This window comes from Triticum aestivum, chromosome 6B (assembly GCF_018294505.1).
Source record: "Triticum aestivum cultivar Chinese Spring chromosome 6B, IWGSC CS RefSeq v2.1, whole genome shotgun sequence".
Lineage (NCBI taxonomy): Eukaryota > Viridiplantae > Streptophyta > Magnoliopsida > Poales > Poaceae > Triticum > Triticum aestivum.
The window spans coordinates 170382954-170402084 of record NC_057810.1 but is presented as its reverse complement, the minus strand read 5'-3'; the positions used below and the strand labels follow the sequence as shown (position 1 = coordinate 170402084).

Genomic DNA, 19131 nt, shown 5'->3' with positions numbered 1-19131 from the left:
GTCATTGGTGGTCTCCACGAGGTGCAGTTGGCTGCAGAGTCAACCTCTGCGTCGACGGGCTGGTGCGGTGGTGGTGTTTGGTAGGCTTGCCGGCGTCAGTGCGGGATGATGTGCGACTGAGGTGGTGTGGGTGCTTGGGTAAAGATTCTGTCTCGGCCTTGTGCCATGACCAGCGATGGCGGCGGTTGTGGCTGTCGTTGACCTTCCTGGAGGCATTGCTATTTTGCTGTCGCACCCCTCCCGCACGAATCCGGCCATCTCGGCCTCTCCAGGGGAAACCCTTGATCTTGTGATCGGACGATGGCGACGTCTTGGTGTCTTTTTCCCCCTTGGGTTCGTCTCAGAGCTCGGCAACGGCAAGCAGGACCAATGGTTGGCGGCGGTTGTGGCGTCTAGGCTTCTGCGACAATGATGATGGCGAGAGCGATGCTGGCGATGGTTGAGGTAGTCGGCTCTTCTCCGGCGTGTCCATAGGATTGCCTCGATTTGTTTTGCTGCTCTGAAGTCAAAGTTGCGATGGCGGGGGCCTGTGATATACGATGACTGGCTACAAGTGGCCCGTTCGGCGATCTTCCGTGGCGCCAACCATGCCTGGTTTTCTCCTTCGTAGTTCTCTGTCAGAGTCAGAGCTGCACGATCTGGTCGCAGGTGAGTGAGTGTGGCGCAGATTTTCTTTCATCTTCATACAGTCTCTACAATGTCGGTTGAGTCGATGATCACCTACAACAAAATCGGAGTAGTTTGCTCAGAGTTTAGGGATGACGATCACACCTCTAGGGGAGGAGTGTTGACAATGACGTCTGCATGCTGGCTCGGCAAGACCCTCTTTGGAGTGGTGTGCGTGGTGTATCTTATGTGTGCCGTTCAGCGGTTGTGATGGTTTTTGCCCGGTTCTGGTTTTCGCTCGGTTTTCCACAACTCTTCTCTTTTTAATGAATGCAAGGTAACTGTCATTTCAAAAAAAGAAACAGTCTCCCACTAATACTGAAAACCACGGTTACGAATAGCTAGAGTTGTTCGAGGCTGCCAAGATAATCACAGCAATACATAACATGGCAAATGCAGCATAGGGGTCAAGTCAACAAGAATGTCACAGATCGATTTATTCGCAATTTACAGGCGATGACATCCGTAGGTTCAGTTTGGCCAGCCTCCCAAATAGCATGCTTGCCTGAAAACCATCACGTGAAAAGGAGTCAGTCGCACAGTGAAGTGTGGGTTTTGTGGTTTCAAAAGCTTGAGAAAAATATACGTAGATGCTATTCTTCACATTATATAACAGAAAACGAACTAGGCAAAGAGGTGAAATTGATTAGGAAAAGCAAAATGCAATTTGGGTATGTTTGGTAAATAGCAGTTCTACACAGGCTCTAGAAAATCAGTTTGACAGCATTCCTAATTGAAATGTACAACGCTGCCAATGTGCATTACGTTTCTTGCATCTGAAACTGTAATAAGATACTTCATAAATTAAAATGAGAAGAAAGAAATATTTTCAAGCATGACAATTATATTCCTGAAATGCAAATTGACTTGACGTTTCTGCTTCTTGCAATATGAAGTAATGCCATACAGAAATAACAATAAAGAATAAAAATACCAACATAGAGGGATGAGGAAGATGAACATCTTCAAATGCGAGACAAGCAAGCCTTGTAGTAGGGTATGACATCTGCTTCTGCGCGGGAGAGAGCACCCAAAGGAGTAACAGTAATCTGGAGGAAAACAAGATACTTATCAATGGATTCCATCAAAGATACTGTATGGTAGTTAGGTCATTCTTACATATCCATCTGCAAGGGATTTGTAGTCCATGTCCTCCCCTTCCTCTTCATCATAACTTCTCTTTACTATCTGTTCAAAACACGATCAACGAAATTAATGTACAAATATGAACTCATCATTTTAATTCCGAACACAATCTGTTTAGTTTCAGTTAGCATAAGAATAACAACATCATATTTGATATCGATAAAATCTCCAGACATCCTCAATAACATGAACAGCAATTATCTATTTTTTTTTAGGGAATGAACAGCAATTATCATTGTGTAAACAAGGACTACCAAGTGTGCTCCATCTTTATATGGACTACCAAGTAGTCTTACTGAAATTTGCTATAAGCAGTCCACAGTATGACAGTAGACCAATATCAAACACCAGGAAAGCAGAAGAAGTAGGACTTCAGGACATGAAAATACAATTTAATACCTGAAAACAATTATGCTGCATATCTTATTGAACTATTTTTATTAGAAGGCTAACTATCAGATTCAGATTAATGTGGTTGGAGAAAATCAGAATGAAACATCAAACATATGTGAAAATTACCACTCTTTTAAACAGTAGGTCATTCGCCGATGAAGTGTCTATATCTCTGTCCTTTTCACCGTCAATAACCATGCTTGCCGTCTGGTAACTTTCTACGGAAGGCTTTTGGTAGACTGTTTGCTCCCATCCAATTCTGGCCATATATTTTCCTTGCTTTGTAATTTTGTATCCCTACTGACAGGAACATAATGTAAATATATCTAGATCTCTACTCAATGAATATCAGGAGCACACATACTTTATTTGGGCAAGTGTGCGGTAAGGAATCATGATGTTTAACATTCAGTGAAAATCGGGAGATATATCAATCTTGGCAGTTACGATTCAAGATAGATAATTCATACTGGTAAGGCAAGGTCTACCAATAACCAAATTGTTTCATCTTGAATGCCAACAATTTTCATGTAATAACACTTTTAACGCCAACAAGGTCTACCTTTGGCATACTCCACAGTTTTGTCCACAAAATTGTATAGATCTGTAGTCCGATTGTTTTCCCTTTAAACGAACAAACTGTAAATAGAGAAGTACATAATTTACTACAAAATCAATGTCAGTAGATATACCTTGTGGTGTGCAGCATCAGATGGCACATCTATATTCAGGAATGATCCTTTAGGGTAGGTTCCACTCTTGATCTCGAGCATGACAGCATTTATCAGAGGGATACAAACCTCTGCAGCCACTTTGAGGTCATTAACACTGCTCTGACCAGCAACCCTGAAAGTTACAATTAAGAGATCGTCAGGTAGACCCTACTATCACTTATTAACTTAGTCAATCACTTGCATAAATTTGAGCCATGGAAGGTGTGAATGAAATTTGAGCATATATGGTGGCCAAAACTCACCCTACCAATTTTCTGGTCACTGCCAAAATATTGGTCTATGTTTGGATGGTTGCCAATTTGGGCATGCCCTGCCTATTTGCCCACTCTAGTTCATTTTTTCTTGCGTGGACGAATTTTGGCTAGCCAGAGATTTGGTAGGGGAAGGGGAGCCTTGGCGCAGTGGTAAAGCTGCTGCCTTGTGACCATGAGGTCACGGGTTCAAGTCCTGGAAACAGCCTCTTACAGAAATGTAGGGAAAGGCTGCGTACAATAGACCCAAAGTGGTCGGACCCTTCCCCAGACCCTGCGCAAGCGGGAGCTGCATGCACTGGGGCTGCCCCTAGAGATTTGGTAGGGCAAGCTTGGGATAAAACTGAAATAGCCAAAAACTGGTGATAAAGCTTTTATAGACGAACACCGGTGGATTTATGTGGAGCACTAGGAGTGCATGGGGATCCTGCCACGAAACTTATGCAGAACAATCCACGTTCCAATGATCTGAGATTTGGTTTGGAGGTCTGGAATTACCTAAAGTTCGCAAAGAGGAAATGGGAAATATTTCAAAAAACTATTGCTTACGCAAATTACTAGTGACTCCTGCTTTCTTATATCAGCCACAGCCACTTCATATGCTGAAAGATAATTATGAGGTTTTAGCCTTTCAGGTGAGCAAACTCTGCTGCTTCTTTGTTTCCACATGTTGGACAAAATCATTTATTTGTTGCACTTTTTGAAGGTTTTGAACAAATCAGAAGTACAGCAAACTGCCTGTTCGTTGTTACTTTGAAGATACCAGTATTTCAAATGATACACGATGACAATATGACAAAATATGAAGGAAAAAAACATTGAATAAATAACATAATATGAACATATAACAAATTTGTTATCAAGTTCCAGAATGTACAGATGCCTGAAACGTTTGGTTAAAATATGAATGCAATATTTGCAGTTTGCACAATAAAATGATAGTAAATACATAGAATTATATTACAAAAAAACATCGCATACCAATTGTATGACATAGATAATGCAGGAATCCCATATATAAATGCCTCCCTAGCACCAGCAACTGTTCCAGAATATACACTACACACAAAAAACACAAGTGCTCACGATTCACTGATAAGATCAAAGCAATGCAATTAAGTTGATGGTAATAATTCCAATAGACAGTTAGACTGCCCAAAACACCGCATGTGGTTCCTCTTGTTGCTTTTGACCTTGAGTGGTTTCGATTGATACTCTGGCATCGGTTAACATGAAGTAATTTTGATGAAAAATACAAGCATGTCAGTTTGGTATGCACATGCAAAGATACTTACACATGTAATCCACAATTATTGCCAATGTTGATTCCGCTAAGCACCTGCATTAAAAATGAAGAAACATGGAACCCAAAATTATTTCGGAAAAGATTATCGGTAGGTAGTTATGTACACAGAGAGCCACTTCTTACACACTTGCGTAAAACCACAAAAGAGCATAATAATCCATGAAGAAACTCCAAAACTTACCAAATCAGGAACCAAACCATCAAAGAGCTTCCCAGAGATGCCCAAAGAGGCACAGTCAGCGGGAGTTCCTTGAAATCAATAAGAACAAATGAGCATCTAACACATAATCTCGTTGAAATCCAAATACAATTAAGAATTATTGTTATATTTATGAAGAGATATTCCTCATTCATCATGTAATAAGGAAAATAACCTCTATCCAACCCCCCCCCCCTGCGCCCCCAAGGCTATAACCCCGCATCCATCCACCGTCTGGGATTCACTTGATGCGGGCAATGTTCGGTTGTTGAATGTAGCGATATGGTTAGAGTATTGTGATAGCCATATGGTCATTCACTATAGCAATTATCCCCTAAAAAAATTAACTATAGCAATTAGGTCCGACATGTACAGTGAAACATAACAGTTATACTCCTATCATTTAATGACTTCTATCATTCAACGGGGTGATCTTTTCACATACGAATCGAACACGCCACATGACTTGGCTACATTGGATGAATCAAATCAGCTTCTTTATCTCCTTTGTTTCAATCAACCTATCAAAACCACCTTATCTTGAGTTTAGATAAACCCCTGTTACTACGGACGGATGCCACTGTCTAGTGCTTCCGCTGTTACTACTGCATAACTTAACTGGAATATTAAAAGGGAAACTAGCAGTAGCAGAGGAGCAATGAAGAAGATAGCTGACAGTATTGCACATAAATGTTAAGATCATATTGCCTCCAAGTTTCTCATGTAAAATAAAGTGTGAACAGTTCTGTTTTATGTCTATAAAGACCACAGCCCCACATTGACACTATCAAATTTGGCAAAAATATCAAAGCTTCTTGGGAAATCATGGCACCATATATAATGCTAGTCTTCTCCTAGTCTGGCATCGGTTGCAGGTAATGAAAAAAACAAATGGTATGTGCGAATAAGCCGGACCTACCACTAGCATGTGTCCTCATTTAACCATGCCAGAATAAAATAAAAGAAATAAACAAACAAAAATGACACACAGTAGCAACCAGATATCCTTCTCCCACTAGCTGACATGCTGCACTATAGTTGTCGGTGTAATCGTCTTAATTAATTAATGGTAACTTCTTAGGAGTATTAAACTGCTGTGTGAGTTGGCTCTACAACTGCGGAGCAAATCTCGAGGCAGCGACGGGACGGCAACCCATGCAATGGTATAGCCCACGGGTGGCAAAAAACCTGGCATGTATATAATATAAAAAGATGAAACTCATAAAACTAAACCAGACAAACCTGAAACTCCAAATGCTGTAGCACCATTGATATTGACATGTTTACAGCGAAGTGCAGAACGCCATGTAATGCAGTGGCTAACGCCCGACCTGTCTCTGCATTTTACGAGAAAAATAAATAAACAACATTACAAAATTGGTGCCATAAAGTGGACATTGGAATCAGTTAAATCTTATACTCACGCCTTCCTTTGCTTCACATCACACTAAATCATTTTTATTCTCCACAGCACCAAGGTTTCAGATCGATGACAACATCAGTACTTTGCAAAGAAAACCATTCCCTAAATGAACCATAAGTGCATCTTATTATCTGACATACTGTTATGCACCAATAGCACACATTCCAAATCAGAGTTGCCCAACATCATACTTTATTGAACACAACGTGGCAACTTCAATGATGAATGGTGTATTCGAAGCTAAAGTCAGTTACATTCTGCACCAGGACAGATTCCATGTTCTGCACACAGCAGCTTGCAGAAGCTGATGCCCGGTATATATAATGCTTAAAGCTATACTCAGTGCTCTAATCATGTGGCGAAACAGGTTCAGTTATGGGTTCCTTTCTTCATGAATTAATTTTCCTTATAAATTAAGAGTAAATTCCACTGTACAAATCTAGTTGTATCAACCGATATTTAGGTTGAAACAGACTTAAAAAACTTCCACCGGATTGCACCAGATTTTACAGCCGAAATCCTTATCTGAATATGGTTCAGCCTTTCACTTTGAGGGATCTTTGGTTGCTAAACGAGATGGGATGTGCTCATGCTTTTAAATCTTAATTAACCTATGTTCTTTTAACAAGTACATGGTCCACATTGGAATTTTATCCTGAACTTACCCATACGAAAAACAGTACTCAGCACCTGGAATAGTGGAATGAATTGTTCAAATGTTCAATCGCGACTTTTACTTTTACAGCATCGAAATTCACCTGTTTCTTTGAAGGTAACATTTCTTTCTGTAGTTTGACATCAATGATCAATAGGAAGAACATAAACGACAGAAAAAAAATGCATAACAAGAAAAATACTGTATCTCCCGTTCCCATGCTTTGATGCTTTTTCAGGTGCGAATGCCAAATAACATTTCCCATCCAAAATTCTTCCATTTTTTTTTTTGTGTCTCTCCTAATCCTTCGACCCAAGAAATCCCCATCAGAACCAGCGCACCGTCAATCGCCGTGTGCTCCCACGGCAGAATCTTCGCAAAGCAACAAGTAACCAAGAAACAGGACGGATCGACGAAAGGGGGGTCACGAGGGTGGGTGGGGAGAAGACTGACGTGTCGGGCGCGCAGACGAGGACGCGGTAGCGCCCCTGGGCGACGAGCTGGTCGACGAGGAAGCGGAGCCCCGGCGCGTCGATGCCGTCGTCGTTCGTCACCATCACCACCGGCGCCGCCGCTGCCGCCGCCGCCGTGGAGGCCATGGAGGCAAGAGCCGTGTACGGGCGCGGGCACAGAAGTTTCCGTTTCCGTTCTGCGGCTGGGGTTTTGGTTGTTGGCTACTTGGCTGCCCCTGTTTTACTATTAGAAAATGTTACCTGCCGAACATTTGCTGGGAGGCCCCAGCGAACGCCCGCATACCCCTCTGGTCAGAATCAAATGGTGACATTTTTTTTTTCGAATACGCATGAGTGTGCATATCATGCATTAAAGAAGGGTGAGAAAAAGCTTCCCAAGGTTACACGCGTTACATCATAGATATGTACAAGCGGTCAAGCCGCATCCACCTCACACTCTTGGACTAACTACTCCCTCACTGCCCACCCTATGTTTCCCACCTCGAACCCTCTAATTGCACCCTTGAGCAGTCCCGTCTTCGCCACAAGATTCCTTCCTCGGTCATGTGCTGCATGATCCTCGCCAGCAATGGCGTCGTGCCGTTGAAGACGATGTCATTTCGATGCTTCCAGATGAGCCACATGCCAAGGAGGCTCAAAGTCCGAATGTTCCTCCTGTCTTGCTTGCTCCGGTCCTGCTTGGTGCACCAAGCCTCCAGGCATTCCTCATGTCTTGGTTCAAAAGCGTCTTTGCCTGTTCTGATACTGAGCCATCTCCATACCTGCCTCGCAAATACACAACCCACCAGAAGGTGCTGGATTGCTTCATCATGTTGATCATAGAACGAGCAGGTATCTTGATACGGTAGACCACGCCTGGCAAGTATGTTTGAAGTCCACAGTCGTCCCTTGAGTGCAAGCCAAGTGAAGAAGCGGCACTTGAGCGGGGCTCCCGACTTCCACATGAATGCAGCCGTGGGTGACACTTCCCTTCCCATGAATCTAGCCTCGTATGCAAACTTAGCCGAGAACTGGCCATCCATCGTCCAGGACCAAGTAAATGTGTCATGTATGTTTGCTGCCAGCCGCGGACACCCTCTGCCATAGTGAGAAGAACTGCTCAATGGCATCCACTGATAGGTCCGGCCCAATGTCTCCTTCCCAAGCCGCGGTGAGCACCGCTTCCTCCATTGTCTTCTTCTTCCTGATCCGGCTCGGGATGCGCCGGTAGATTTCCGATGGTAGATCGCATGTCCGGTATCCGTCTATCCATTTATCCTCCCAGAAAAGAGTTGATTTTCCATTCCCCACCCTGGCTCTAGTTGTCGCTCGGTATATTTCCATTGATTCCGCCGGTACTGATATGGAGAACTCGCTCCATGGCCTATTGCGGTCGGTCCGTTGTAGCCAAGGACATCTCGCCCGCAGGGCCTTGTTCATCCACCGCAGGTTTGGGATTCCCAGACCGCCTGCCCATCGCGGTGTACACATGGCCTCCCAAGCCACCGCACACTTGCCCCCTGGTGCTTCTTCTTTCCCACACCATAAGAACCCTCAACAGATCTTCGCCAGCGCTGCCACAATCAGAGCACAGATGTGATGAGGAGGACGCTCCCGCTCTTGGGCATCATCGCAGCAAATGATGACATTTAAAAAAAATACATGACAACTCCCTAACAAACACATGGCTTTTTTAGTTGTTTTAGCATGGCTACTCGAACATTCCCTGGCAGTTTTGCTCCCAGCGAACGTTCGTTACGTATTCGTGTCAGTTACTATTTTTCTTTTCTTTGAGGGGGAGGGGGCAGTTTAGTGTTTACTTGCCTTATTTCGAGGCAATTTATAGGAATCCTAATTTGTCAAAGTGGTTGTCAATCGGCTGATCCCACCAGCAGATTAGCTGACTCACTAGTCATCAGGTCAATCATGGATTGTTAGAGAAACTCTAGCAGAGATGCCATACAAGACATAATATATGTGGGCAATGCTTTATATGTAGATTGGCCAGGTGACGCGCAAACTCAAAGTAGTCATATCGATTATCTCCACATCTCTTCCATTTTTTATCCTTTTTCATCAAAACTCAACAAGTTATCCACCAAATGAAGGGTTGAAAACACTAATTTAAAGCTAAACATTGCATTGCGAAGTTCTTAACACGGGATGACATTTGCATACCATAGGTGCAACTTTTGAGCGACTATAGCATGATTTTGAACCACACCACGTCGATGGTGAATGATATGGACGGGGTACATGTATATGTGATGACTCAACTTCTCGTCTAGGCATGGCGGTGTGACGGTCTGGCGATCTAGTCTTCATCCCATTCCCACCATGTCGTCGTCAAAGTCGGGATGGCTTTTTCTATGGGCAAGGCCCAATATGGCGCGACCCGTCTCGACGAATGTCACCATGGTCATGACGAATTTGTGTTATCTGATGCGCTCCTTATAAATCCACATGTTTCCAAAATGGAGCCATACGGCGTGGTCCCTCTCCGTCCAACGCCTGCCCAGTGGCGGCCGGTCTCCTTGAAGAATTCGCCAGGGCAGACGGACACGAGGCGTAGGTGGCGTAATGCTCATTCCAATACGTCATTAACAGTGAGGCCGAGAAACCACATGGTGGCCTATATGAGTTGTGTAGGGGAGCTCTATCCTGGCACACTGGATTTGCACGTGGCATACTGGATATCCCGATCAATGGAGTGTGTTTTGAGATCCCAATCTGGACACTCATCGAGGGCAGGATCCTCCTGCATAGCGTCCAGCGTGTCACGTCTATCTCATTCCTCCTCCTCAGCCATGAGGGAGGCCTTCTCCTCCGCTTGCTCCTCATCCATGATATGCCTTCCCTCCTCCCCCCTAGAGTGGCACCTAGTCTCCGTCGTAGGAGAGGCAACATGGCGACGGAAGGGAAATGGAGGATGTGAACGTCGGTGAGGAAAGTTGAGGTTGTCTGTAGTTATGGTATAAGCTATCCAGACACGACGATGATCATTTTATAGCCGTGGGCAGCGGGCGGAGGGAAAACATGACAAGCGATGAGAAACTTAGCGGGAATGTTCGCGGGCATTTGATGCACGGCGACTCTCATTAATTGGCACACTTCTTGATGACATAGGCGTCTGGCCGTCTACACCATTTGCATGGAGAAAAAAAGTTGAGGAGGTTTACTTCCCTCGTGCGACACATCCTCCAAATATGGAGGCTCACATGCTCAAGGAGCGTCCAGCATAAATTATGATGACCTGAAGCCGATTTCACTAGAGTTGCTCTTAAATATAGCGGATGCGGTGAAAAAAGACTAGTGCTCCCTTGCAACCACCACACAATCATGATTTGCAGGTGACCGTATGCCAGAGCAAGGAGACCATGCGTCCAAGATTTTGTAATATAAGCACATGTTATTAAACTTCTGAAAATAATAGACTAACAAGAGCATGGACCAACCCCAATCACGATTTGCAAGTGACCGTGTGCCAGAGCAAGTAGACCATGCGTCCAAGATTTTGTATAAGGCGCTGTGATAATTTTTTAATGTGTGACAAGTATAAGTGTAATATAAACACAAACTTGTAAAAGAGTAGTGTAACAAAAGCATGGATTCTTTTAATGCGTGACAAGTATAGGTGCATTGCAATACATAAATGCTAAACACTTTTGCGAAACGCAGCAAATACGAAAAGTAATTTTGATGTGATTAGTATAAGGCGCTGCAGATGCAAAACAATCAAACAGCTTAACATTTTGACGAGTACAGTGAAAAGGGAAGCAAATGTGTTAGTATTTTTTTAATTAACATTTTGACGAGTACAGTGAAAAAGGCAGCAAATGTGAGTAGTATTTTTTTAATGGGTGACAAGTATAGGTGCAAAAGCGCAGGAAATGGTAAAAAAATTTGGGTAAGATCCGCCGAAGCGGGTAGCCTTAACCGCAGTGTGCTAGAGGCTCACATGGAGGCTCACATGCTCAAGGAGCGTCCAGCATAAATTATGATGACCTGAAGCCGATTTCACTAGAGTTGCTCTTAAATATAGCGGATGCGGTGAAAAAAGACTAGTGCTCCCTTGCAACCACCACACAATCATGATTTGCAGGTGACCGTATGCCAGAGCAAGGAGACCATGCGTCCAAGATTTTGTAATATAAGCACATGTTATTAAACTTCTGAAAATAATAGACTAACAAGAGCATGGACCAACCCCAATCACGATTTGCAAGTGACCGTGTGCCAGAGCAAGTAGACCATGCGTCCAAGATTTTGTATAAGGCGCTGTGATAATTTTTTAATGTGTGACAAGTATAAGTGTAATATAAACACAAACTTGTAAAAGAGTAGTGTAACAAAAGCATGGATTATTTTAATGCGTGACAAGTATAGGTGCATTGCAATACATAAATGCTAAACACTTTTGCGAAACGCAGCAAATACGAAAAGTAATTTTGATGTGATTAGTATAAGGCGCTGCAGATGCAAAACAATCAAACAGCTTAACATTTTGACGAGTACAGTGAAAAGGGAAGCAAATGTGTTAGTATTTTTTTAATTAACATTTTGACGAGTACAGTGAAAAAGGCAGCAAATGTGAGTAGTATTTTTTTAATGGGTGACAAGTATAGGTGCAAAAGCGCAGGAAATGGTAAAAAAATTTGGGTAAGATCCGCCGAAGCGGGTAGCCTTAACCGCAGTGTGCTAGAGGAAAGTCCGAAGACCGTTCCCGTCCCTGTCAGGGGAGATGCCAACCGTCTCTCCTTTTTACGAACACGATGCGTGAGGCAGCGCTTCCCCTTATAAACCACGCAACACACCGCTCAGGTAGCGAGGTGGGACTAAATCGCAGCCCACGCTCCGCGTCTTCACCTGCTCTGAGATTCCCTTCCCTCGATACTGAAGCTGAGGGCCGAACCTGAATGAAAAGGTACCGCTGGCGCACACTCGTCATCAAAACACAGTAGCTTTCTTCGTGGCTACGTGGCTAGCCCGTGCCAGGAATACATTATCTGGGTCAAGAGACCGTGCTTTGCAAAGTGCATCTGAAGTTCTGAACACCCAATATATAGAACTAGAGGAGCCGAGTGATCTAGGCGAGGCAGTGGTCTAATCGTCTTAAGTTCTGAACATCCAGGAGCACAGGAGTACTTACCACTAGTGGTGCCACATGAACACAATCAAAAGGAAATAACGGAAAAATTAGAAGAACTAGCTAGCTCAATAATGCGACATCTGATCAATATATCTGTTTTGAGAAACCGTGCATGAAAGCACTAATCTAGCCGGTGAACCACTACTGAATTCTGATCATCTACACAACACAAAAACTTAGATAGCCAAGGCCGCAGGAACACTTACTGCTAGTAGTAGTGCCGTATGAACAAAATCAGGAGGACATCAATGAAAGAGCTATAGCTAGCTTAGCAGTGGCTTGCCACTCGTCTGTCTGCCGCTACTCGGTCTATCTCATGCTCTGCACATGCAGGGGGTGAGGGGGTTCTCCCAGAGGTCGTAGCCGGGGAAGGTGGGCTCGGGGAGGCCGGCACGGGCCTGGTGCGAGATGACGACGTCCTCGGCAAAGGAGGCCCATGCCAGGTACGGGTCACCTAGGGACTTGGACATGAGCCCTTTGTCGGGCTTGATGGACTTGAGCCGGTGGCGCCCGCTGTAGCGCCGCGCCCCCATGATGAGCTTGGCAAAGTTGCCGCCGTGCGTCATCACGAACACGTCCGACTTGAGGCACACCAGGAAGTCCAGCGCCGCCAGGCTCGTCACGTGCTTCCTGAAGTGCTCCATCTCCGCCGTGCTTGCCAGCTCCTCCTTGGTCACCTGCATACCGTATATATGCAAAGTTTAGGTCTGTCATGGCAAATGCATTCAGGGAGAAGAGCAGGAAATGAATAAGTCTGTTTCGCCCCTCCTCAACTATTTTCCAAGTCTGGAAGTCGATCCCTGCTTCGAAACCGGGCATTTAAAGCTCCTCGACTCGTGATTTTTAGATTTAAGCAATAGTTGTGGGGTTTAATGGACTTATTCCAGAAAAAAGGACTTGATGGAATGTGGTAATGTGTCTGCAAGGGCAGTGAAGAAGCACTTCGGTTGAGCTGTGGAAGTAGTACTCACCAAGTTAGGGAACATGTTCCTGAGGGGAGCCATCCTGTTTTTGCCGCCGTACACTTGCCCTGATGCAACGTATATCTGTGTTTCCCTTGTGTATCCCATTGCACGCAGGATCACAGCTATCTCACCAGGCTCAAGGGGGCAACGCCCTTCTTTTCTCTTTTGCAATGCTAATGGCCAAAGGTGAGATCCATTCTGTGTGCGCATAACAACATTGAAAACTGTTAGAAAGCTATGTTGTGGGCATCACTTTGAAGTTCAATGAGATAACTGAACTGTTTAAAAAACAAAAATTGAGATGACCTTAAAGCGCCGTGGCCATTCTTTCTGTCTATAAGCTGCCATCATCACTTTCTCATCACGTGTTCCAGCAAAATCACAAAAGGACAGGCCCACCATTCCTTTCTCATATCTCAGATGAAGGGCCCTTTAGAAGAAGTGGCAATTACTTGATCATCAAATAAGCATTCCCTAAACAATGAACTCCAAAGAGATTGAACAGAAGATATTCACTGTAGCCTACATGTATGGATTCCCGCTGCTAGTTCGGTTCCTCATCTTTGTTGCCAGCTTATCAGCCATTTCTTCAATATCGGGTAGGAACTTTAAGGCGTGATAATTAACTCTGCATCTTAGTCGGTTAATCTCCATTGGAACATTGTCATACCTGAAATTGAAGGTTTGCATTATATTTGTTTCTACTCCTCCATGCACAAGAGAGATTTCGTACAATGTACTTTTGCAGCACAAAAAAAAACAATGTTCTCCTTACTGTTATATGCATGGAAGTAGATAGGGCATTTTGGGTTAAGACAACAAATGTATGAATAATTGCCACAATATAGTTGCATTCAACTGTTGACTTACCCCAACCTGTCGACAAATGGCTTAATAGACATTATTGTTTTCTCTTTGATCCTTGGAAGTACATTATCAATGTAAAACTGTGCAGATGCATACTTTGGGATGTTCTTCACAGTGCGCCTGTCATAGACCACATTGCAATACTGTTATATGCAGAACATATTAACACAATGTAGTCATTTGATCCCTAACACCCGCTATAAGCAGAACAGATATATACATTGAGACAAGTAAGAAAGCAAAAAGACAGGTTTATCATAGTGAACATAAGACAAGGTGCGCTCCGGGCGAAAGCCTAAAATCCTTCCATGGATTGGACGATGACGACATCGAAGATGTCGTTTCCCCCTTGGGGGCATAGTCTTGGAACCATGGATCTGTCGTGGGTTGCTTGGTGTCTCGGTTGGAGCGTGGTTGGCTTGTTGGACTGTTTGGTGGCGGTGGTGGAAGTGATATGTGACGGCGGCCTTTACCTTGGTCATCCTGGTGCTGTTGGTCGACCTCTCTCTTGGGTGCTTGTGGCGGCGGTGATGACTCGGAGTTTTGGTACCCTTCGACGACGCCTGAGGTTTTGTTGCATCACATAGTGTTCTGGTTCTCTCTATTTGTGATGGAGGCCGTGGTGTGGCCCAGAGGAGGTGCAGGGCTGTCTCGGTGGAACATTGCCCTTCGGCACGGTCAGCAGCTCTCTCTGTCGCGTCGTGGCTAGGCAGTGGGAAACCCTTCGGCGGTGGTTGTGACTCTCCTAGTTCTTCAAGGTGCTGAGTGATCGCAGAGCAGCAGGCGACTTCTTCTCAACGTCTTCTCGGTGTCGGATCTCCCTTCGTCTGATCCAACAATCCTAGTCCCCATTCTTTCTCGGTCTTCCCATTGAGGATGGGTGCTAAGTTCTTGGTGTCGACTGTTGTCGTAGCTTGCTTCTGGTTCTTCTCTAATGTTCCCTGTTTCTTTTCTTTGTGTGTTGGGTGCTACTTGTTGTTGTAGCCTTTGTGTTTGTATCTCGACCTTGGTTTTAAAAATGAAAATTGTTCAGGCCGGCTTTTGCCCGCGTAGCAGCGTCAAAAAAAAAAAACGTAAGACAAGGTGAGACTGCAGGTTGTGAAAAGAAGCAACAGTTCCAGAAATTCCTGAATCTACATTTAACTTCATAAGAAGGAAACCCAGAAAACAGTGTATTTGAAATATCTCTCCGCGAAAAGCAAAAACAAAAAAAGAAATGTATGTACACCTGATTTGATTTACTAGGCTTTAAAACTCCCATTCTATGTGGATACTGGTTAATTTGAGCATTTTATCTTTCAGTCCAGTTATATTTTGAGACAGAAACAAGGATGGCCTTCAGGATAAACTGCTTCAGATTAGCAGTATATACCTAAGATGATGGACCTCACTCTAAGGCCGGGCGTCAGCCTACTTTCCAACAAAAAAGTATAGCTATGAGCATATGATAGACAACACACAAGATTTACAGTACATCAAGATGGATGTAATTTTGGACTTCTCATACCCATTGAGATAAATTCAACAGAATTATTGAAAAATGACACTAATGACAGAAAATACCAAAAAGTTCAATGCCACTAGTGTTTGCGGGTTGCTGTGACGCCAATTTCAGCAAGGTAGCGGTAGTGTCCACTTTGACTCACAAGGTTCCAGAACACACACGGATAGGAATATTGTAGGATTGCAATGTCACACCTTGAGTCATCTAGGATTGATTGCACCAAAGGAAACCATATTTTTTTTGGAAGAAGTGCTAATCAAGGAAACATTCCTACGAAATAGAGTCTGAAAATTCATATGGATTACAATCCCTAAAATCAAACAAACCACGTAGGAAAAATCTAAGAGATTGCAATCCTCCAAAATTCATAAAAAAAATCCTTTGAATCAAATATGCCCCAAGACTTAAGGCAGGGGAAAAAAAGAGTACATTAGACATACTTTATACTGGTGAAGAGTTCATCTTTTTCTGTGAACCAGTCAGGGATGTCTCGGACGATGCGTACGTCGTCCTTCAGATAGTTTATAAAATGATCCACATCAAAGATATCTTCAAATTTGCTGCAGAGAAAATAAATGTTGTTAACAATTTAAATACCAATGGCAAACACCATATATTTAGCATAGACGCACAGTCGGATTATGTGATGCTGCAACTAAGAGAATTATGACTCTGCATTATATTCAATATCAATTACTCCTAGTTCTTTATTTCCAAACCCTGCAATGGAGTAAGAAAACTTTAGACCTACAAAACGTGATTTTGTGAAGTTTCCACTTTATAAAATTCATAATGAAGCTCCAAATGGTATATTCTATATACTATGTAGTTGTTTTCAGTAGTCACTAATTCACCAGTGCAGCATCAAGGAGGATTTGCCCCTGATTAGGATATCCTATAACAACAATACAATAATAGTTAAGCATGAAGAAGAATAGTGACTTTCACGAGCAGGTATTTTGATCATTCCAGGAGTAGTACAAGAAGAAAATTATCCTTAAAATGAATCCGATACTCAGACCAGAAGCATATTGGCGCCACATGCCTGCAGAAAAACTGACTGATTTTGCTAGAATAACTATAGTTCATTTTTGAAACATTCTAGTACGAAACTATCCTCGGTAAACTGAAAATTTCATTAGAATATCTGTGAAGCGAATTTTGTATAATAGGACTATCAATTAAAGAAGAATATACAAGTAGAAGAAGTAAGAACAAGTAGAAGTAACAAGAGAAAGTAGCACTTACGTCTGGTCTTTCCATATTTGGTCCTGCTTCAGAACTGGCAAAATAAGTGTTGCTTCCATTATCTTAGCAATTGCAACAGCATTACATATCTGCAGAAACACCAAAGATTACAAAGTAGCAGATGGGCCTATGTTGTAACTGAAACTCAATGTCAGCTTAGGAAACTCGTTACCACTGCCCACTGCTTAAGAAATTGGCATGATCTTCTTAGGCAGGTACACAAATAAGTATTAAACAACAGGAGAATTATAATTTTATTTCTTAAATAAGCAACAGAAGATCATAGCAAAAACATGCTATAAAAAGGAATTATCATAAATATGTTGAAGGTACAGGCTGATATGCTTAAGCAGCAACCACCATCATAGGAAAAACAATTCCCATGTAACAGCGAGATTCAGAGACTCAGAACTATGTTTACGCAGAAAAAACCATTGCACCACTGAAACAAGTATTTAACAATCACACAAAATAAAGTGAGGAAGGCTGAGAAAACAGAAGTGCATACATACAGCTATTCGTTGCTGGTTCAGTCCACCCTCAGCATGGATAAAAATATACCCAGAGGTTTCGTTCTCAGGTGGGACATCTGCATTATATAGAATGATATAAATATTATCACTTATCAGGGCCCAATCATGAAAGGACACAAATGTTTGATGTAAAAGGCAGAAGTTGATGTTTTCTTTTTGACCGGGAAGTTGATGTAAATGACATAGGGTGCACGTCTCTCCACTGACTGAGGTATCCTTTCTTGCAGGGAAGCACTATGGTTCTAAGGGGAAACATCACAAAATCATGGCTAGAAGATGTTTTCATAAGAACTGGCATTGCGCTTCACATAGAAAGTATTCTGTGCTCTGACTCACATTGCTGCCAGAAGTCTATGAATGAGAAGTGCATTACAATTTTAACTCCACATTAATGTTGGCAATATTTCGTCATTTCATAGCAATAAAATAAATTCAGTTTCCATATGCTGCGTCATAAATCTGCAACCTTACATGGAAATGAAAGTATGGAACTATGGGTCACAATTCGACTCTCGAAGAACACTGTAGTTCAGGTTTTAGCCACCCTAACAAATTCCACACAACACAGTAATCACTAAACATGCAAGAGTTAAAAGAATTGCCATAAATCTAGGTTGTGTGGTAAGCAATAAGTGACCTCACAGTGACTGGTACAGCAAGGCTAAAAGTGAATGGTGCAGCATATGCTACTACTCCCTCCGTCCGAAAATACTTGTCGGAGAAATTGATAAAAATGGATGTATCTAGAACTATAATAAGTCTAGATACATTCATCTCTGGGACAAGTATTTCCGGACGGAGGGAGTACATTTTTGGTCTTTGAAGTAATGTCAATACTGGGCTTGCCTGAGGGCTCATCGCTTCGACGCTCAGCGCAGGGCTTCCAGGACGCGGTGGCAGCACGTGGGTTCTCCCACAGTGAGAGGGGCTCTTTCGTCTGCGCCCAATACAATTGAATTCATCAGAATAAAAGTTTCTCACGTGAATACAAATCGCCAGAATGGTTGCCGAGATCAGGAGCACTTCACCTGAGGGCAATGCAGCGTGATCCCCTCCTTCTGGCACAAGTAGGGCGTGTTCTGGATAAACAAACAAAAATGTAAGTGCTAGGTTGGGATTCTGATGAAACCGAATGTAGAGGGAGGAGCGGGAACTCACGAAGCGGGACCAGAGGGAGGGCGCGGAGAAGAGGGCCGCGAGCAGGATGAGCGCGAGGACGGCGAGCAAGATCCGGTAGGAGAGGGAGGCGGTGGGGTGCCTGGGGTCCTCTAGGGCGAGGAGGGAGCGGAGGGGAGACGGAAGGAGCTGCTTGTGGTGATGGTGGTGCGGGAGGAGAGGTGAGGAGCGGTGGGCGTCCTTGCCGTCGTCGTCGCGGCCGCGGGCGGCGGAGGTGGAGGCGAATGGGGAGGAGGCGGAGGCCGCGTCGGAGTCGCGCTTTGCCGGAGAGTTGGATGCGCGGGCGGCCGCCGCCGCCGTCGAGTGCCGAAGCTCCGCCATCGCTTCCGCCGGCGGCGCGGTGCGAGTCGGGAGTGGGAGTGTAGCACCTGTTTCAGCGTGCAGTCTCGGGACTTCGCTTTCGGTGCGTGACGGTAGTGGGAGCGCACCTGAGTCGATCTCGTGCTTCGATTCTCGATCAGACG

The 19131-nt window shown here is 43.9% G+C and overlaps 2 protein-coding genes and 1 non-coding gene across 4 annotated transcripts; all 3 read right to left on the bottom strand.

The window, feature by feature from the left end:
- Nucleotides 1-948: 948 nt before the first annotated feature.
- Nucleotides 949-7474, bottom strand: LOC123136402 (5'-nucleotidase SurE). 2 transcript variants are annotated; one of them, XM_044555759.1, is made up of 10 exons: nucleotides 7227-7474; nucleotides 5938-6032; nucleotides 4678-4745; nucleotides 4486-4529; nucleotides 4172-4249; nucleotides 2898-3051; nucleotides 2332-2502; nucleotides 1786-1854; nucleotides 1601-1715; nucleotides 949-1171 (listed from the first exon to the last, which is right to left on the bottom strand). In XM_044555759.1, exons 1-9 carry the CDS (start codon nucleotides 7370-7372, stop codon nucleotides 1632-1634), a joined length of 909 nt encoding a protein of 302 aa, XP_044411694.1. In that variant the 5' UTR covers nucleotides 7373-7474; the 3' UTR covers nucleotides 949-1171; nucleotides 1601-1631. The 2 variants fall into 2 exon arrangements, with proteins under 2 accessions (XP_044411694.1, XP_044411693.1); XM_044555758.1 differs by having other exon boundaries at nucleotides 1605-1715.
- A 4398-nt stretch (nucleotides 7475-11872) lies between these two features.
- On the bottom strand, nucleotides 11873-11996 carry LOC123140433 (U6atac minor spliceosomal RNA). Its single transcript, XR_006469995.1, has one exon. It is a non-coding gene; the product is annotated as a U6atac minor spliceosomal RNA (small nuclear RNA).
- Nucleotides 11997-12410: 414 nt separating this feature from the next.
- On the bottom strand, nucleotides 12411-19062 carry LOC123136401 (protein PECTIC ARABINOGALACTAN SYNTHESIS-RELATED). The gene is made up of 11 exons (XM_044555757.1): nucleotides 18650-19062; nucleotides 18520-18570; nucleotides 18338-18428; nucleotides 17471-17547; nucleotides 16959-17047; nucleotides 16151-16270; nucleotides 14210-14326; nucleotides 13866-14009; nucleotides 13646-13769; nucleotides 13346-13537; nucleotides 12411-13051 (listed from the first exon to the last, which is right to left on the bottom strand). The coding sequence occupies exons 1-11, from the start codon at nucleotides 18986-18988 to the stop codon at nucleotides 12689-12691; spliced, it is 1707 nt and encodes a 568-aa protein (XP_044411692.1). The 5' UTR covers nucleotides 18989-19062; the 3' UTR covers nucleotides 12411-12688.
- Between the last annotated feature and the right edge of the window lie 69 nt (nucleotides 19063-19131).

Excerpts from the sequence above, each read along its gene's own strand:
- LOC123136401 (XM_044555757.1), bottom strand. The coding sequence starts at position 18,988 with ATGGCGGAGCTTCGGCACTCGACGGCGGCGGCGGCCGCCCGCGCATCC. Across the intron at positions 14,010-14,209 it reads CCATTTGTCGACAGGTTGGG|GTATGACAATGTTCCAATGG; the intron begins GTAAGTCAACAG and ends CTTCAATTTCAG. Across the intron at positions 13,770-13,865 it reads AGCAGCGGGAATCCATACAT|GGCCCTTCATCTGAGATATG; the intron begins GTAGGCTACAGT and ends CTTCTTCTAAAG.
- LOC123136402 (XM_044555759.1), bottom strand. The coding sequence starts at position 7,372 with ATGGCCTCCACGGCGGCGGCGGCAGCGGCGGCGCCGGTGGTGATGGTG. Across the intron at positions 4,530-4,677 it reads ATGGTTTGGTTCCTGATTTG|GTGCTTAGCGGAATCAACAT; the intron begins GTAAGTTTTGGA and ends TTTTTAATGCAG. Across the intron at positions 2,503-2,897 it reads CTGATGCTGCACACCACAAG|GGATACAAAATTACAAAGCA; the intron begins GTATATCTACTG and ends TCCTGTCAGTAG.